Source organism: Henckelia pumila, chromosome 3 (assembly GCF_033568475.1).
Source record: "Henckelia pumila isolate YLH828 chromosome 3, ASM3356847v2, whole genome shotgun sequence".
Lineage (NCBI taxonomy): Eukaryota > Viridiplantae > Streptophyta > Magnoliopsida > Lamiales > Gesneriaceae > Henckelia > Henckelia pumila.
The window spans coordinates 20323139-20342081 of NC_133122.1; the positions used below are offsets into that span (position 1 = coordinate 20323139).

At 35.1% G+C, this 18943-nt stretch overlaps 2 protein-coding genes across 3 annotated transcripts; both read left to right on the forward strand.

Annotated features, from left to right (window-relative positions):
* Positions 1-1349: 1349 nt before the first annotated feature.
* LOC140888210 (RING-H2 finger protein ATL73-like) lies at positions 1350-1772 on the forward strand. Its single transcript, XM_073295901.1, has one exon. The coding sequence runs from the start codon at positions 1350-1352 to the stop codon at positions 1770-1772; it is 423 nt and encodes a 140-aa protein (XP_073152002.1).
* A 7144-nt stretch (positions 1773-8916) lies between these two features.
* On the forward strand, positions 8917-10560 carry LOC140891514 (dof zinc finger protein DOF5.1-like). Of its 2 annotated transcripts, none has more exons than XM_073300036.1 (2): positions 8917-9054; positions 9292-10560. In XM_073300036.1, the coding sequence occupies exons 1-2, from the start codon at positions 9004-9006 to the stop codon at positions 10321-10323; spliced, it is 1083 nt and encodes a 360-aa protein (XP_073156137.1). In that variant the 5' UTR covers positions 8917-9003; the 3' UTR covers positions 10324-10560. The 2 variants fall into 2 exon arrangements, with proteins under 2 accessions (XP_073156137.1, XP_073156138.1); XM_073300037.1 differs by having other exon boundaries at positions 8943-9054; positions 9303-10558.
* The last annotated feature ends 8383 nt before the right edge of the window (positions 10561-18943 follow it).

Below are 18943 nucleotides of genomic sequence, written 5' to 3' on the forward strand. Positions count from 1 at the left end.
GGTTATTTGGTATAGCTTTAAAACATCTCCGTACAAAGTTTAGTACATAGTGTACTATTGTGGATCTATAGATTAATTCCGATATATATACTTTGAATTATATGTGATAAATTCAGCTAACACCATATACAGAATGTTAATTTGCCTTTCATGTATTAATTTCAAATTGATATTCTTGTCCCATTTTCTTCGAATAATTGCTTTTATATATCATGTCTCACGCGCTTCCAAATATTTTTGCTTATCGTCAATAATTAAATTATATTATCTCATCAATCATGTCAAACACAATTCCTTTTCTAGTTTATAATTTATAATTCCATAAATTAATTATTTTTTTAAAGGTCCATAAATTAATTTGCTAGTTGATATGAATAATTTTATGATTACCAAGTACGCAACATAAAAAAGAGAATAATCTTGGTCAAAATCCAATTTTTTTTTTTATTTTAAAAAATAACACTCTCAATTGTATTTGGGTGTATTCAAATTCACATATATACAAGGATCATATTTTTAAAAAATAGTTCACCAAAATTATTTTGCTAGTTGTTTTTATCACATAATCCAAAAGAATGTAGGGAAGGGAGAATATTGCAGGTCATAGATAATAATATATTTTTGAGTTTTGACACTCTTTTTGTAAATCCTAGAAAATAAATAAGTTAAAATAATTAATTAGTATGACGTTGACAAGTACACATGTGACAAAAAATGATAATTATTAAGGATGCAGTATTTCAAATGATTTTAAATAGTTCAATAATCCAAATATCGATCTTCTAAGATAGAGCCATAGAGGTACAATTAAGTATCACTTGGATTAATGATAATATCGTGGATATGATGATGAATTATATATTTAATAATAAGATAATGAATTAATGATGCATGACATTAATTTTTATAAAACTTGAGTCAAAATAAATATGATAATCAATCGATATCCGATCCTCAGTACTAAGCGGTGCCTTACTATATATTCACACACACACGTGTCGGCCAATAATGTGACAACAACTCAATGCTAGCTCATCAACATTATATTGATGTAAATGAATAACTAAATTTTTCGTGAGTTGAATGTTTCAGATAGTGTTGCTGTTGCACAAAATCCAAAACAAGAGTGAATTATAGCTCCAAATTTACGTTCCGCCCATAATATCCTTTTCATGCAAGTGAGTCCAAATATGCGTTCACAAAAAGAATTTTCCTTCATCGCTACAGGGACGTTCCCGTAACGCCACGCACACCATAATATCACACGCATTATAAATAATTATATCCTCATATATAACAAATGAACTGAAAAATACTAGCTACAATATTCCACAGCCATCTTTGAACTAATGAACCCATTGCTCGTGGGGCTTTTAGGGATCATGGCGGGTTCCGTAGCCGTGGCGATTTGCCATTGCTTTCTCGTGCTAAGCAATGGGACCCAAACTCTACGTTCGACTATTTCCACGAACCAAGGGGAAGATGATGATCTCGAGAATGGTCGAGAAAACGCGCAGGCCGCTAAAAATATGGACGAACTGACATTACAAGTGATTGTCACGTCCGAGTTCTCGGAAGAGTGCAAGGAGGATATGTGCGTGGTGTGTTTGGGCGAGTTCATGGAAGGCCAAGGGGTGCGAGTGTTGCCCGAATGCTCTCACGCGTTTCATTCGAGTTGTATCGATAGGTGGGTCGATAGCAACCCGAGTTGCCCTATCTGTCGCGCCGATTTGATCCCTTCACCATACATTCATGCATGCCCGAGTCAATGAATCTGGCGTTGTTTAGGTTATTTGGTTGAGGTTCTTGATTATTGATTGGTGAAACTTGTTTATGTTTTGGTGGATATATACAATATGATGTGAAAGCTTCATCTATTTTTTTTTTAACAAGTGGTATAAGTTCATTTTACTAGCTAGTTGTTAAGCCTAGAAGTAGCTAGTAGTGGATATATGTAGCTCTTCTTAAAAATTAAATTATATATAAAAAAATTTCTCAGAAATTTCGCAACCTAAAATACATTTAAAGTTGCATTTGGATTGATCCGATTTGGAACTAATTATGATTTCAAATATGTAACAAAAAATTCATCCCGCTTGTTTAGTTACGCTTAAATTCCTTGAATTTGAAATTCATCATTTTACGTTTTTACTTGTTTTTTAACTAATGCGATGGATTTCAAATTCCCCGTATAATAGATTCGTTTGAAATGCTTCCGATTCAATTATTAAAACTAGTATGACCGCACACAGCGCGCTGTGTGTGTATAAAATTATATATATTGTTTTTAGTATTATATGTTCTATATAAATATTTTTATTTTTTCAATAATTTTTAAAAGTATTTTTACATTTCTAAAATAATATAAAACAAAAATTAAAATTTATTTATCATTTTATCTTATATATAATGGTTAGTTGAGAAAAATATGTAAATATTTAAATAAAATCAATTTTACTTATTTATCTAGTGTAAAGGACAATTTTGGACAAAAAAAGTTGGTGTTCTCACTCTAAGATGCTCAACTTTTATATATATATATAGTATAGATATAACTGTATTTATCATGAGTTTGTGTGGAGTAATTAAGTTGACTCATTTTATTGAGCTGACTTAATTGAAGGGCTGAGATTATTTCCTGAGAGTAGACTACATCCATTAGACTACATCCAACGGCCTACGCTTAAATCTGATTAGTTTATGGTTATATATATTCTAATGGTAGTTAAGGGGGTTAACAACTTCTTCAAGTGTAGATAAAAGCAGCTCGATCTTCTCTGCTGAGTTCTTCATTCTTTCATATGAAATTCCAAGAAATCGAATGCTCTGTAAATTAGGGCTAAATCAGAGAATCTCTGATCTTGAAGATCTCGACGTATACAAACTCAAGGAATTACTGAAGTGAAGCTGTTCTTGCTTGCTCTTCTTATCTTTTCTGTTTATGAGTTGTGTGCATTGATTTGAAGTCTTGAGGAGGATTGTAACGATTGTAAATATCTTGGTGATTAGTAGATTCCATTGGAGAAATCCAAGAACCTTGGATGTAGGGTAATTCAAAACCCGAACCAAGTAAAATTCTTGTGTTCTTGATTATTCTTGTTTATTACTGCGATTGGTTTTAATTCTCAACAATTGGTACCAGAGCTTCGGTAATTATCTGGGCTTGAGAATCTGTGGTGCTGCTAGATTTGGAGTTGTATCAATCTCTTCCGCTGATTTCTATTAAATCTTCGTGTTGACTTCTTGAGAAAATGTCTACTGGCCAGAGACACTCTTTGACGATGCCTACATCAAGATTTGAAGTTGAAAAATTTGATGGTAAAAACGACTTCAATCTATGGCGAGAAAAGATGATTGCACATCTTGGAAATCTGGGATTGGATGAAGTACTACAAGGTGAATCCAAGATCTCTGACAAAGTGGAGAATAAATCCGAAATTCTAAAGAAAGCCAGAAATACCATTGTTCTAAGTTTGAGTGATCAAATCTTGAGAAAGGTAGTCAGGGAAAAGACTGCTGCCGAAATGTGGATAAAATTAGAACAATTGTATATGACTAAGGCTTTGCCAAATAGGATTTATCTGAAACAGAGATTCTATAGCTTCAAGAGGGATGAGAATAAGTCTATAGATGAGAATATTGATGAGTTTACCAAGTTGTTGTCTGATCTGGAAAATATGGAAGTAAAAATCGATGAGGAGGATCAAGAAATTTTCTTGTTAAACTATCTGCCAAAGGCCTATGATCAGCTAAGAGATACTCTGAAATATGGAAGAGAGACCTTGACTCTTGAAGAAGTGACAGGAGCTGCATACTCAAAAGAATTGGATCTAAAGGCCAATGGCAAGAACATTAAATTTGTTGGAGAGGGATTACATATTAGAGGTAGATCCATCGAAAGGAAGGAATGGAATAATAAAGGCAGGAGAGATTCCAGATCGAAATCAAGGCCAAAATTTACTTGCTGGACTTGTAAGAAAGAAGGCCACTTGAGAAGGAACTGTCCTCAAAGGAAGGTGAATAAAAAACAAGATTCAACTCTTACAGGTGATACAGCTAACATTCATGATGGATATGAAGCTGCAGAAGTATTGACCATATCCACAGATGATCCCAAGGAAGAATGGATATTGGATTCTGGTTGTACATACCATATGTCACCTAGAAAAGAATGGTTTCTGGATTATAAAGAAGTAGATCCAGGACAGGTTCTTTTAGGGAACAATGAATCCTGCAAAATTCATGGTGTTGGGACAGTGAAGTTGAAAATGTGGGATGGATCTGTCAAATTGCTTACTAAAGTAAGACATATACCTGATCTAAAGAGAAATCTAATCTCTTTAGGTACTCTTGATGAAAGAGGACTTTCATACAAAGTTCAAAATTGAATATTGAAAGTAGTGAAGGGATCCTTGGTTGTCATGAAAGGAACTTTGAAGTATGGCTTATATGTCCTGCTAGGAACAACCATAACCACTGATGTGAATATAGCCACTTCAGAGACTGATCAGACCCAGCTTTGGCACAAACGACTTGGGCATATGAGTTTTAAAGGACTACAAGAACTATGCAAACAAGGGCTGCTGGATTTTAAGCATATAAACAAGCTGGATTTATGTGAAAGTTGTGTCTTAGGAAAGACACACAGGCTGAGTTTCAAAACAGCAACACATATTACAAAATCAGCACTTGATTATATACACTCTGATCTATGGGGGTCATCTAAGGTACCATTCTCACTCTCTAAAGCTCAATACTTTGTTACATTCATTGATGATTACTCTAGAAAGGTATGAGTTTATTTCCTTAAAACAAAAGATGAAGCCTTCTGTAAATTTGTTGAATGGAAGACGTTAGTTGAAAACCAAATGGGGAATAAAATCAAGAAGTTAAGAACTGATAATGGTTTAGAATTCTGCAACCATGAGTTTGATAGCTACTGTGCCAAAAATGGACTAGCTAGGCATAGAACTTGCACATACACACCACAACAAAATGGTGTAGCAGAACAAATGAATAGAACCATTATGAATAAAGTAAGATGCATGTTAAGTGAAAGTGGATTACCAAGTAAGTTTTGGGCTGAAGCTGCATCTACTGCTTGTTATCTTATAAATCTGTCACCATCTTCTGCCATTGATTTCATGACACCTGAACACAAATGGTCAAATGTAAAACCAGCCTTTAAACATCTTAGAACTTTCGGGTGTATGGTGTATGTTCATGCAAATCAAGGAAAAATTAATCCAAGAGCTAAGAAAGGCATATTTCTTGGTTATCCTAATGGTGTAAAAGACTATAAAGTGTGGCTTCTTGATGATTTAAAATGTATAATCAGCAGGGATGTGATCTTTAATGAGAATGTTTTTTTATAAAACTAACATGCTCTCTTTAGATTTAGCCAGCTCTAAACAAGTTGAGCAGATGTTTCCATATTGTGGCAGGGAACAATTCACCAAAGAGAACACTGGTGGAGATTTAAATGCAGGTGGAGTTATTCCCATTCAATCTGAAGTTTTTTATGATGATGGTCAATTTTATCATGTTACTGATGGAAATAAGGATTCAAATCAAGATGGAAGTTCAGAAGATGTTGATAACAGTGAGCATTTGACTGACTATCTTCTTGCCAGAGACAGAGTTAGGAGACAAATAAAACCTCCATCAAGATTTGCATCCTCAGAGTTCATAGCTTTTGATCTTAATGTTGCTGATTTCCTAGATCTTCATGAACCTACAAGTTATTCTGAAGCACAACAGAGCAAAGATTGGCCTTACTGGAAAAAGGCTATGCAAGATGAATTTGATTCATTAGCCAAGAATAACACCTGGACTTTAATTGACAGACCTAAGAATAGAAAAATCATTGGATGTAAATGGGCATTCAAGAAGAAACCAGGTATACCAGGTATTGAGCCGCCTAGATTCAAAGCTAGACTTGTGGCAAAGGGCTTCTCTCAAGTTGAGGGTATTGACTATCATGAGGTGTTTTCTTATGTAGTTAAACACACATCAATACGAATTCTTCTTGCCATTACAGCAATGTATGACATGGAACTTGAGCAGTTAGATGTCAAGACTGCCTTCTTGCATGGAAACCTTGATGAAAAAATTCTGATGTCTCAACCAGAAGGTTTTATAAGGAAGTCACAAGCTGGAAAAGTTTGTCTTTTAAAAAAGTCTCTATATGGCTTAAAGCAGGCTCCTAGACAATGGTATAGGCGCTTTGATGACTTCATGGTGCAGCAAGGTTTTAAGAGATCAAAATTTGATAGTTGTGTGTATTTCAATGTACTCTCAAATGGTTCTTACATATATCTACTAATTTATGTTGATGATATGTTGATAGCCTGTAAAGATAAAAATGAAATACAGAGATTGAAACATCTATTGAGTATTGAATTTGAAATGAAGGATCTCGGGTCAGCAAAGCAAATTCTTGGAGTTGAAATCATAAGGGACAGAAAGGCAGGTACTTTAGCTTTATCTCAAGAAAGATATATACAACGTCTGATAAACATTTTTGATATGAAAGATGCTAAGACTGTAAATACACCTATTGGAGCTCATTTCAAGTTAGTGGCTGTCAAGGAAGAAGATGAAGAACTGGAGCTTACACACATGAAATCTGTTCCATACTCCAATGTAGTAGGTAGTATCATGTACTTGATGGTGTCTACTAGACCTGATATTTCATATGCATTAGGATTGCTTAGTCGATTTATGAGCAAACCAAGCAGAGATCATTGGCAAGCAGTTAAATGGCTATTCAGATATCTTAAAGGGACAGCACAACTGAAGTTAGTATACTCTAGAGCTGGAAATTCAATAAGCACAATAACTGGGTATTGTGATTCTGACTATGCGGCAGATCTTGATAGAAGAAGATCTATTTCAGGATATGTGTTTACATTTGGTGGTAATGTTGTAAGCTGGAAATCAAGCCTACAACATGTTGTAGCTCTATCTACAACTGAATCTGAATACATCTCACTTACAAAAGCGGTTAAGGAAGGAATGTGGCTTAGGGGCTTCATTGAAGAGATAAGATTTACTCAGAAGTTTGCAATTATCTTTTGTGATTCTCAAAGTGCCATTCATCTGTCTAAGAATGCTATGTTCCATGAGAGAACAAAGCACATAGATGTTCGGCTGCACTTTGTGAGAGATGTTATTTCTGGAGGTCAAATCAGTGTACAAAAGATTGATACAACTATTAATCCTGCAGATATGTTAACTAAGGTCATTTCTGTGGGCAAACTCAAAGATGCTTTGGGTGTGCTCAACATCATGGAGTAGATAGCTCTACTGTCATATTGTATATTCATTGGAATCTTTTATGTTATGATAAAATGAGTAAAAGGTGGAGATTTGTGGAGTAATTAAGTTGACTCATTTTATTGAGCTGACTTAATTGAAGGGCTGAGATTATTTCCTGAGAGAAGACTACATCCAACGGCCTACGCTTAAATCTGATTAGTTTATGGTTATATATATTCTAATGGCAGTTAAGGGGGTTAACAACTTCTTCAAGTGTAGATAAAAGCAGCTCGATCTTCTCTGCTGAGTTCTTCATTCTTTCATATGAAATTCTAAGAAATCGAATGCTCTGTAAATTAGGGCTAAATCAGAGAATCTCTGATCTTGAAGATCTCGACGTATACAAACTCAAGGAATTACTGAAGTGAAGATGTTCTTGCTTGCTCTTCTTATCTTTTTTGTTTATGAGTTGTGTGCATTAATTTGAAGTCTTGAGGAGGATTGTAACGATTGTAAATATCTTGGTGATTAGTAGATTCCATTGGAGAAATCCAAGAACCTTGGATGTAGGGTAATTCAAAACCCGAACCAAGTAAAATTCTTGTGTTCTTGATTATGCTTGTTTATTGCTGCGATTGGTTTTAATTCTCAATAGTTTGAAATATTCCTTGGTTCTAAATTCATCGATCCAAATCAGTCTTAGTTATTTTATCAATAAATAATTCCCATCTAAAACCTCTGAATTTGGTGAGATTGCATTGATATAAACCAATTAGCATTTGGGCCAAAGAAGGCCCGATTGTGGCCGGCAGAATTATATAGGCATTTTTGGGCCATTAATATGATATCCATTGGTATCACAAACGCGATTCACACAATCTAAAAAACGAGATTTCAAAAAATAAAATAAAATAAAAAATTCTTAAAAACAAAAAAAAATAATGACAAACAAAAATCAGAAGAGGAATTGGAAAAAAAATGATATTTATCTATCTAACAATTGTTTGATTACTAAATACTCAACTCGAACACTTAAAAGTTGTAAATGTATCATATTTCACATATGACAGAACCTAATGTATCCACATAAAAGTATATGTACGTAAACGTATATGTGGAAATATTGGTGGGTGGAATGCAGAGCACAAAAAAGAGCCCAAAAAAGTTTCATTCGGTTGGAAGTCAGGCACATATTTTTTAAAAAATTTAAATTCTAGTGAAGTTTTTTGGTGAATTATATATATATATATATATTTATATATTACACACAAAGATAGAATATAGACATGATCTATTGCTATATTTATATGTATAAACAAAAAAATGATAGAAGACCGCAACTTTTTCCATGCAATACTGCTAGCAGAACAGAAGCTTAAAGACTAAGTAATAAAGCTAAAAAAAAAAACATCACAGTACTCTCGAAACCCTAAAAAGCAATAAAACGAAAACTAGCTAGCAAGACATAGTGAAAACAATTTAGTGCTTCATGTTTGTGTGTGTGTGTGTGTACATATTATATGTATATATATATATACATGCATAAAGCTAGTTAGCCCTCTACTTTATTTTGGCTCCTATTATATTCTCATTGATCTTCTTTTTATATTCTTTCTCCTTTTTTATTTTGATTTTTTTAAAATTTTTCTCTCTGGCCTGGCCTCTAGTTGATGTGATTCTCCACTACCTCTCCCAAAAACCAAATAACCTTTACAAAAGAGAAAGAATTAAAGCTCAAGAACAATGGTTTTTTCTTCCATTCCTGCTTATCTTGATCCTTCCAACTGGCATCAGGTAGCTTATTAATTAGAGGGGTTTTTTTTTTCCCTTCTTTTTTAGCTTTATTTTTTCTGTGTGTATTATTTATTTTTATCATATATGCTTTTAATTTTGCAAAAGTAAAGGATTTTAAAGATAAATATTCCGAACCCCTTTTTGTTAATCTGTATGTTTTTTCATCTTATTATACCTTGTGGTCTCTTTAATTTCTTGATGAATATACCATCTTTTTATTGATTTTTTGTTTTTCAGCAACAAAGTAGTCAGCAGATAATTGGAAGCAGCGGTGCAAACCCTTGTCTGATTGCACCGCCGGTGACTCCTCCTCCTCCTCCTCCTCAGCCACATGGAGTGGGAGGAGCTGGTTCGAGTTCAATACGGCCCGGTTCCATGTCGGAAAGGGCTCGGCTCGCTAACATGCCGATGCCGGAAACAGCTCTCAAGTGCCCTCGTTGCGACTCTACAAACACAAAGTTTTGTTATTTCAACAACTACAGTCTCTCTCAGCCGCGTCACTTTTGCAAGACTTGCAGAAGGTACTGGACCAGAGGCGGCGCGCTGAGGAATGTTCCGGTCGGTGGCGGTTGCCGGAGGAACAAAAGAAGCAAATCAAACAGCTCGAAGTCTCCGGCTAGTGGCGACGTCAGGCAACCAACCGGCGGCAGTTCTACGAGCAATATGATCTCCACCATTAATGGTGTATCACAAAGCAACATGCTTGGCCTCACGCCTCAAATTCTTCCCTCGCTTCGATTCATGTCTCCTCTAAGTCAGTTCACCGATAACTTCAGCAACGAAATGGCGTTAAATTACAGCGGGATATCTTCGCCGATGGTTAGCACTGCAAGTCATGATCATCAGATGAACTTTCCCACGGGGGTTAGCAGCTTTCTTGGTGGTGGTGGTGGTGGTGGTGGGGTGGCTTCACTTTTCTCCGGTGGCGAGCCGTGGCGACTGCAGCAGTTCCCTTTCTTGGGCGGTGGTTTAGACCCGTCTCCGGCGGGGATGTACCAGTTTCAAGGCGGTGAAACGAGCCATATCGATGATCAGTTGAGACCCAAGATTTCTAGTTCAATGAATATTAGTCAAGTAATTTCGACATCTATGAAAATGGAAGGAAACCCTGAGCATAATTTATCGAGGCAATTCTTGGGAGAAAATATACAAGCATATAATGGTAATTGGAGCTGTAGTCCAGCTGCTCCTCCTCCGGCTGCCGCCGCCGCTGCATGGACCGATCTTTCGACTTTCAGCTCTTCTTCAACAAATAATACTACCTTGTGAATCTTTCAAGTATGTGTGAAGTTATTAGTTTCGTTCAAAGCTTTGATCCGGCTCGAGATACAATCTTGGTTCAAGAAAATTTGATTTAATTTTCTAGTGAAAGATATATCGATCGAGGATTGGAAAACCCTGGATTTGGTAGGTTAATTACTTTTCATTTTTATCTTAATTTGTGTGTTGTGTGTGTGATCTCTTGTAGCTTTTGTATGTTTAATTAGACATCGTTGAAATCTAATGTATTTTTTTTTTTCAAGAAATGTGATGCTAATTGGAATATATATCATCATATTCAATCCAGGTTCATATCTACAGAATAAATCCCTCTTAATAATTAATTACAAAACGGGATAATTTTCACATGAAAAAAAATAATTGAGATCGTGTAAATTTATTTTGCATGCATGCGATCAAGATTCAAGCTAGATGACGATCGTGGCAATAATAAAATTCAGCAGTACTATATTTTTTGATTCCTGGATTAATAGATAAAAATATATATTTTTTCCACTTTGAAGCCTTCGTAGGTAGATTACTTAGTGCTAGCTAGTTAATTACCAATATTCATTAATGTATGTTACCGATATGGCTCGATTCTCTATAATCTTCATACATGTCATATATAGCATTGTTTGTTTGGAGTTAGAGATCTTAAAATTTTCTATCAGAAGTTTGAAGGAAACTATATATGTACATGTGAAATATGGTTTTCTTTGTATAGCCAATTATTTCGTTAAAAACTATGGTAATAATGGGTAAAGATCTGAAAAATTATGGAATTAAACTAGAATCTCTAGTTACATATTCATGGTAGTAATTAATGGGTCAAGAGATCATTTCAAGGATAAATAGTACTTCATATATTTATGTGTAAATATTGTTGCAACGATCTCTATATTCATGATCATTCTTCAGTAGTTTTTGTAAACGTTTGAAAAAGTTATTATGAAGTACTTTTCATTTACAAGTTTTGCAAATTTATGAAGGATCGAAATTCCATATAATTTTTTATAAGGATTTACAAATATTAATACAGTCATGAAAGTTATCGTCCATGTCAAAATCAAATTTACATTGTCGGATTTCCTCGTCTCCTCACTCTTTTTCTGCTACACCAATCAAATATTAAATGCAAATTGAAGTAATTAATACTCGGGCATGCATTCCGTAATGACTCATGATTTTCATTTGGAATAATTCTGACATGATACTACACACACGGACAATAAGAATATCAAATTAAATTTAAAAAAAAATTATTTGAAGATAGACAAATAATATATAAACGGACCAACTTATATATGACTAATTTTAGAACATTTTCATATATATATGTAAAGATGAAAATTAAATGTTACACGTGTTTTAAAAACATACCAATACATCAAAGTTACACTAAGCTTATCAACTTTATAATGTAGTTTATAAATATGTATGTATATATGCCACCTATATATATATAAATATTGTTCAAAAAATAGAAGAAATGAATATTTCTCTCTAGATCGACCTTGGGTGCTTTGGATTCCCAAAAATTACCAAACGAAGCTAAGGTACATATATGCAACGCAATCGTAAAATCCAAACTATTCACTTTTGCACAATTCTTGAAAATGTTCAGAAAATCTACCTAGACTTGCGTACTTTAGTCGCAGGTCACTTTCCCAAGAAAATTTCACTAACTAATATGCTCTAATTTTTACAATGATTTGTCAATAATGCATGGGAATTATATTGTCTCTTGATTGTAATGATCATATATATATAGTTCGAATTTTTTTGACGTTATAACAAAAGTGGGTCTGGGGGGGGGGATTTGACAAGATTCTCAAAAGACACGAAAATTTTTCATCATGTCCCCACTCAAAATTAAAATTTGATCCCAAAACTCAACAATTCCCCAATTCCAAAACCCGAAAAAGTGTTTTGGAAATAAATCCCAGAAACCAATGTTTCTTTGGAAATGGGAGCCAAAGAGGTAATTTTCGATTTCTGTTCCCCATGAATCACGTAACGAATGCAGCACCAAGATTTAAAAATGAATCAGAAATTTCATAGGCATTTTGCTTTATAAAAATGATTAATCCAAGTTGCTATATAAATATATTATAATTTATTATAAACTCATTTTCAATCTTTAATTTTTTTCAAAGTGCGATATAGAATTCGTACTCGCAAGAGTGGGGCGGGATTAGTAAACAAGTACTGGGCTCAGTACAATCAGTGGAATTGCTCATCTTCAATCTTCATCGCCAGCAGGAATCTTTAGTAGTATTTCACTTTTGTTAAAATCAAGGCTGCGATTGCTATGCTTACCAACAACGAATAAAGTTACTTATTCTCCAAATAAAGCTACACACCCCAACCCCAACCCCCACCCCCACCCCCACCTCACCTCACCTCCTCATACATGCATGCATACATACATACATATATACATACATATATATATATATATATATATATATATATATATCTAGATACTAATAAAACATAAAAAGGAATGTTTGACTCAGAAATTCAAGGCCGATCGGTTACTACTAGTGTTGATACAGATTTCGAAAAATACCCAAAAAAACAAAACCATGCATGATTATTAATTTCTCTGAGCAGCTTTTGCTTTAGTTCTATTCATTAATATTTATCTTGTAATTATATAATCCCGTACGTAGAGAGAGCATATATAATTAATTTATAATATTAAAAATAAAAATAGTGTACGTATGTGAAGTGGAAAGGTCATTAGATTCCATGTAGGTCGTTGTCGCCCTCAATGTACACAATATAACATGTCACGTGTCCCCAGAATCTGATACTGTTTTTGCCTCTATTTTATCATATATATATATATATATATATATATATATATATAATTTTGATACGATGAACGACGGCCATTGTAGATATTTATGTAAGAATTAGCATGCAATTTGAGTAATGAGAAGTAAAGCCGATGTATATACATAGGATAACATTTAATTTTCATATTTCATATCCATAAATGATAATTTAAAACTCATAGGTTATAGGTACGTAGGCAGCGGGCATGAAAAGGTAAAAAGGAATTTGCACGGAAAGAGAGAGGGACCAACTTCCACGTTTCGAAATTTATCCAATACGTTTAATAATTTCCACTAAAAATGACTTGACCAAGATTTATGTTAAAGGACAGTTGTAGAAGTAGGGCCGGCTCCATATATGATTAAATTAACAAAATCTAATTTAGGAAAAATTAATTTTTTGGTTCACTTTCGATTTTTGTTCTGTTGCATTAAATTTTCAAATTTTGGTTTTGATATACTAACTTTCAATTATAAGTTAATTATTACTTTAGTTTAATTGCTGATGTAACACCGAAAAATTGTGATATAACCTAAGAAATGCTCATCTGCGTACGTAAGTAGCATCGAAAGTTACTGACTTGTCCGATATTGTCACGTGAGCAATTTGACTAAAATTGTCGAAGATTAAAAATTAATGTAACAAAAACCAGATTTTTAAAACTTAATGAACCAAAACAAAAAACTTGAACAAATTGGCTGAGGAAAAAAAAATATTTCCTAACTTTATGCACAAAATTAAACACGTTTAATTTATCGATCGATCAAGTTTAATCCAGACTTTTTCTTGCACTTCTCTAAGTTTGTTAGTGGTTGCTATGTCTGGTTAATTACTGAAGGATATTTTAAAAAAGCCTTTCTTAAACTATCATATTGAATTTTGGCCTTCAAGTAAGTTAATTTTAAAAATAGCCCTAAGTTCCAAAAATGACTTTTAAAATATATTTTGTATTAGTCTTCTTTTAAACCTTTTCTATATAAACACAAAAGACATTTAAATTCCAAAGGTACAAGTTCATAATAAAAATCTGAAAGTTTATAAAAATAAAATTTTAAAAATATAATAAATAACTTTCTACCAAAATTAATAGTTAAATAAAAGATAATTTAGCATTTTAACAAGAAATTAATAGTAAATTACAAACAATTATTATCTTGGATGAGATAGTTAACCGTTAATTAAAACTTTCGTTTTCTTTTGCCTTTTCTTCATTTTACATATTGCATAAATACAAAATAAATGTAAAAATAATATTTAATAAAAAATAATAAAAATAAAATGGTGAACAGTAACGATAGCTATTGTTGTTGTGGTGGTATAACGAATTTATTATTTTTGTATTAAATTAACTAAATATTACACTAAATTCTAAACATTTGTAATTTATAAATATAGTATTACTAACATAAATAGATATTTATAAAAAATAAATCAAATTTTAATTATAGAAAATTTACCATTTTTATGATTGGTAAAATAAATTTACACATCAAACACAAAAATAAATTAAGAGAGAGAAACGTGAAATATGGGTATTTTAAGATTTTTAAATAAATAAAGGCTATATCATAAATTTTTTTAGTAAACAAGGTTGTTTTTAAAAATAGAAGCCGTAAAAGGATCATTACAACTAATTTCTCTTAATTATTTGGCCTTGTATATGACTAATTTTCTAAAAGAAAAAATAATATTTAGCGGTGCAGCATGTCTCTTTTGATACAGGTCAATTCTAATATTTACAATAAAAATTAATATTTTTTACATAAAAAAGTAATTGATGACCCAATTAAGTCTCGCAAAATTTATCCACGAGATCGTTTCATAAAAAATTTTATTTAAGGGGCAACGGTCCCTTGATAAATCTTTCAACAAAGCTAGAGAAAATAATATTCTTGGAATTTGGAAACAATTAAAATAGAATAACACATTTTTTTATTATAAAACTGAATTGATAAATATAATATGGAAAGTGTATCTTTTTGGGAGTGCGTCGTCGTGTTTTCATGCATAAAAAATTATTTTTTCCAACTGATCATATCGAATAATTCACAGATAAAGAAAAAGGTAGTGTCGATACTATCTTTCGGGTAGCTACCTCAAGGGCCATTAAATGAACCAGATCAAATTATTTGGAGTGCAAATGTGATCTGGTTCATTCAATCAGCCTTGAGGGTAGCTACCTCAAGAGTAGCATGAACTCCACCGAAAAGGTGATCGAGTCCTTTAAATAAAAATAATTTTTTTTCTCTCCTGGAAATATGTATTTTGTTTTCTAAATAATCAACTAACACTAATTTGTTTGTTATTTTTTTTAGTCAAACTAATTTGTTTGTTAAAATTAAAAATATATGTGTGTGGGAATAATTAGTAATTAATTATTCTTCTTGACTCCTCGATGGATGCAAGTGCTAGTTTAAAAATCACGATAATGAGTTACACATCTATTCCTATTTATTATGTAAGAGGACCATAGTGTGGTCTTTTGGTATGATCATAAAAAAATCACAAAAAAACAATAAAAATTAAAAATAAAACCAAACTTAAGCGCAACATTTTTTGCCACAAATTTCGTTCTCAATTAGCTAGCTTGCAGAAAAACGTGGAGAAGAGGCATTAAGCGCCACAGTTATACCACCACCTTCCCTCTATCTCATTTTTCATATATTTGCACTCCAAATCAAAATTAAAACTATCCACTCACCTTAACATAATGTTATGTTATGACCAAATGTCAACTAAATTATGTTTCAAAATTCACTGCACATTAAAAATATATCATGTTTATTTATTATGTTATAAACGCAAAACGTGTGCGTGGTTGCTAGTTAATATTAACCGACGGTTATTGATGGATTATGATCCGATTAAATTATTTAAGTCACAAAATTAGGCACGATCTTTATAAAATTATTATTTATTGAGATTCTTTATGAAACCACTATTAATCCATAAATGCTAAAATTGTAAACTCTTCAAAAACTTATAAATAGATGACGATTCGCATTCTCAATGCACACTCTCTCTGTTATCAATCAAATGATCTACGTACTTCTTTGGGAATTTTGTTGCACAAACTATCTTCAATAATTGTGTTTGATATTCATAAGTCTTTGAAGCACAATATTTACCGACGTTGAACTGTTTTCTTTAGGTGCCCCTCATCACCACTTAGTTTGCTTTGTGGTGTAAATAATAACTCACGAAATCAACTCTTTCGAATTGTTCGAACATTAACCAAATTTCCACTGACTACAATTTTTTTTTTCTTCTAATATGATTGATGCGATTATCACAAAATGACTACCCGGGGATGAGGAAACTCCCGGGCGAAAAAGATGGGTGAATTATTGTTCTGCAGAGAGTGAGTCCTCTCTTGCTTTTATAATGGCGCCCTTGGGCTTTCAATGATTACTGGGTATGGGCTGACTGACGGATTTTAGGGTTATGAAACGGCCATCACGTGTGATTTAGACATCCGTAGTTCCAGGAAAAAACTCACTCCGTTATAGCATGATCCATAATGATTTGGTCGAGGATTTGCTCCTAGCACACTCTAAGCAAACGTGGCTGTTTCCTAGCCACCCGGACCTCCCGAGGTCTCCCGAGTGCTTATACTCCCCGAGTTATATCACCACACCCTAAAGATAGTCGGGCTAGGACCTACTTCGCTGTCCCGACCACCCGGCTTGCAGGGTACCACCCGGGGTTTTGGCCACCCGGGGTATCCTACTAGGATATCACCACACTTTCTAAAAATAGTCGGGCTAGGACCTGCTCCGCTGTCCCGACCACCCGGCTTGCAGGGTACCACCCGGGGTTTTGGCTACCCGGGGTATCCTACTAGGATATCATCACACTCCCTAAAGATAGTCGGGCTAGAACCTGCTCCGCTGTCCCGACCACCCGGCTTGCAGGGTACCACCCGGGGTTTTGGCCACCCGGGTATCCTACTAGGATATCACCACACTCCCAGGTGATCTAGCGATGACCCTATCCTTACGTCAGCCCTAAACGCTTCGTACTGCGTATGTCAGAGATTCTGTCAGAGGTCGTTTCAGCTTCTGGAGCACGCTACTATCATCCGTGCCGTTGAATTCAAAATAAACGACTCAGATTGCTTTGGCCCTCTCGAGTATTTAATCCGCATGACCCCCCATTATTTTACTCACCGTCTTTCTTCCTGCACGATCGTCTTTCGGATTTCCGCTCCTTTCTTCTGCTTCCCTCACCCGTTCCTTTGCCATTTCTTATTTGCTCTTTAAACAGTAAGTTCCTTCTTCTCTTATGTCTACCGGTACCTCCTCCACCTCTGGGGCGAATGCCAAAGGCTCGCCCAGAGATGAAGTGCCAAGCGGTAGTTCGAGCGATGCTCGCTCCGCCTCTGCTCTTCCTTCCCGGCCGCGTTTTTCTAGAAAAACCTCCCATTTTAAAACTTTCACGGCTTCATCTTCCCACATGAAGGGAAAAGGAAAGAAGAAAGTTAAGAACCCTACGCCCCTTTTCTCTGCCCCTCCAGCCCTAGGTTGGTATACTTATCTTCCCAACACTCTATCTCAAGGTGCTGCGGAGGAATTACGTGGTTCAGGGGAAATCCCCTTGTCGTATTCGCTATTCCGCCCGTTACCAGGGAGCACCCCCGACACCCCTCCGGCAGGCTGTTATACCTTCTTTCGAGACCAAATCCGTAGTGGTCTTCGATTTCCTATTCCTCCCTTCTACCTGGCAGTTGCCGATTTCTTCAGAGTTCCTGTCAACCAATTCCACCCCAACTCCTTCCGCATTATGGCCTCTACCTACATTCTTTTTAAAATGCATAATTTAGCTATCACCCATCTCGTGCTTCATTATTTTTTTACCTGCCGATATAACGAAGGGGCCTTTTCCCTAGCTGCCCGGCTAAACGCCCGTTTTCTTACTGATATTCCCTCTTCTTTGAAGGGATGGAAAAAATGGTATTTTTTCATCCGTCCCCCGGCGCCTTTTGTTTTTAGGACCGGGTTCCTGTCCAGTCTTCCCCCCACAACCTGAGCTCCCTGACCATTATAAAGTCGAGGAGCCTTATGTTCGCAGCCTGGCCTTAGTGGGCAATAAAAACTTTTCTTCTCCTGTCCTTTTAACAAACGAGAACATGATAGCCTACGGGTTGAGTACCTGGGTGGAAGATCCCCTTAACCAGGTGATCGATGCATATGGTGCCCCGGGAGCTCAACCTGGTAATTTGTGCTATCCTATTTTTGGTTCCCTTTTTCTTTTTTTTTCTTTTTTTTAAATATCTTGAATTGATATGCTTCTTTTGGTGTAGATTCGTCCGATATGACGAGGGAGGAGTTTGCTCGCCTGGCTGCAGAGAGGCAAGCCGCTAAAGCCAAAGCCCAGGCTTTGGCTGAGAAGAGGAAAAAAGCATGGGAAGAAGAAGAGAGCCGCTCTATCTTACCCGGCCCCCAGCGTCCGCCTGTCTCTGCGACTATTCTCCCGGCCCAGACTATCCTGCCCGGTGCTTCTCCCCTTCTTACGGTCTAGGGGGTCTCCGAATGCCGAGATATGGGATTGACTGCTCCCCAGTCGGAATCTCAGATGCAGCTGTCTTTGTTCGCCGAGGACTTGGAGGACGTGATACCCTTGTCTCAGCGTAAGAGAAAAGCTACCCGGGAACCAGATATGATCATTCTATCTGACGCGGAGGATGCTGTTAATCAAGACAGGCCCCTGGTGACGAGCTGGGGCATTCAACCATCCAGTATGGAGCACTTGGGTTGTGCTTGGGGAAACCGAGTAGAGCCTT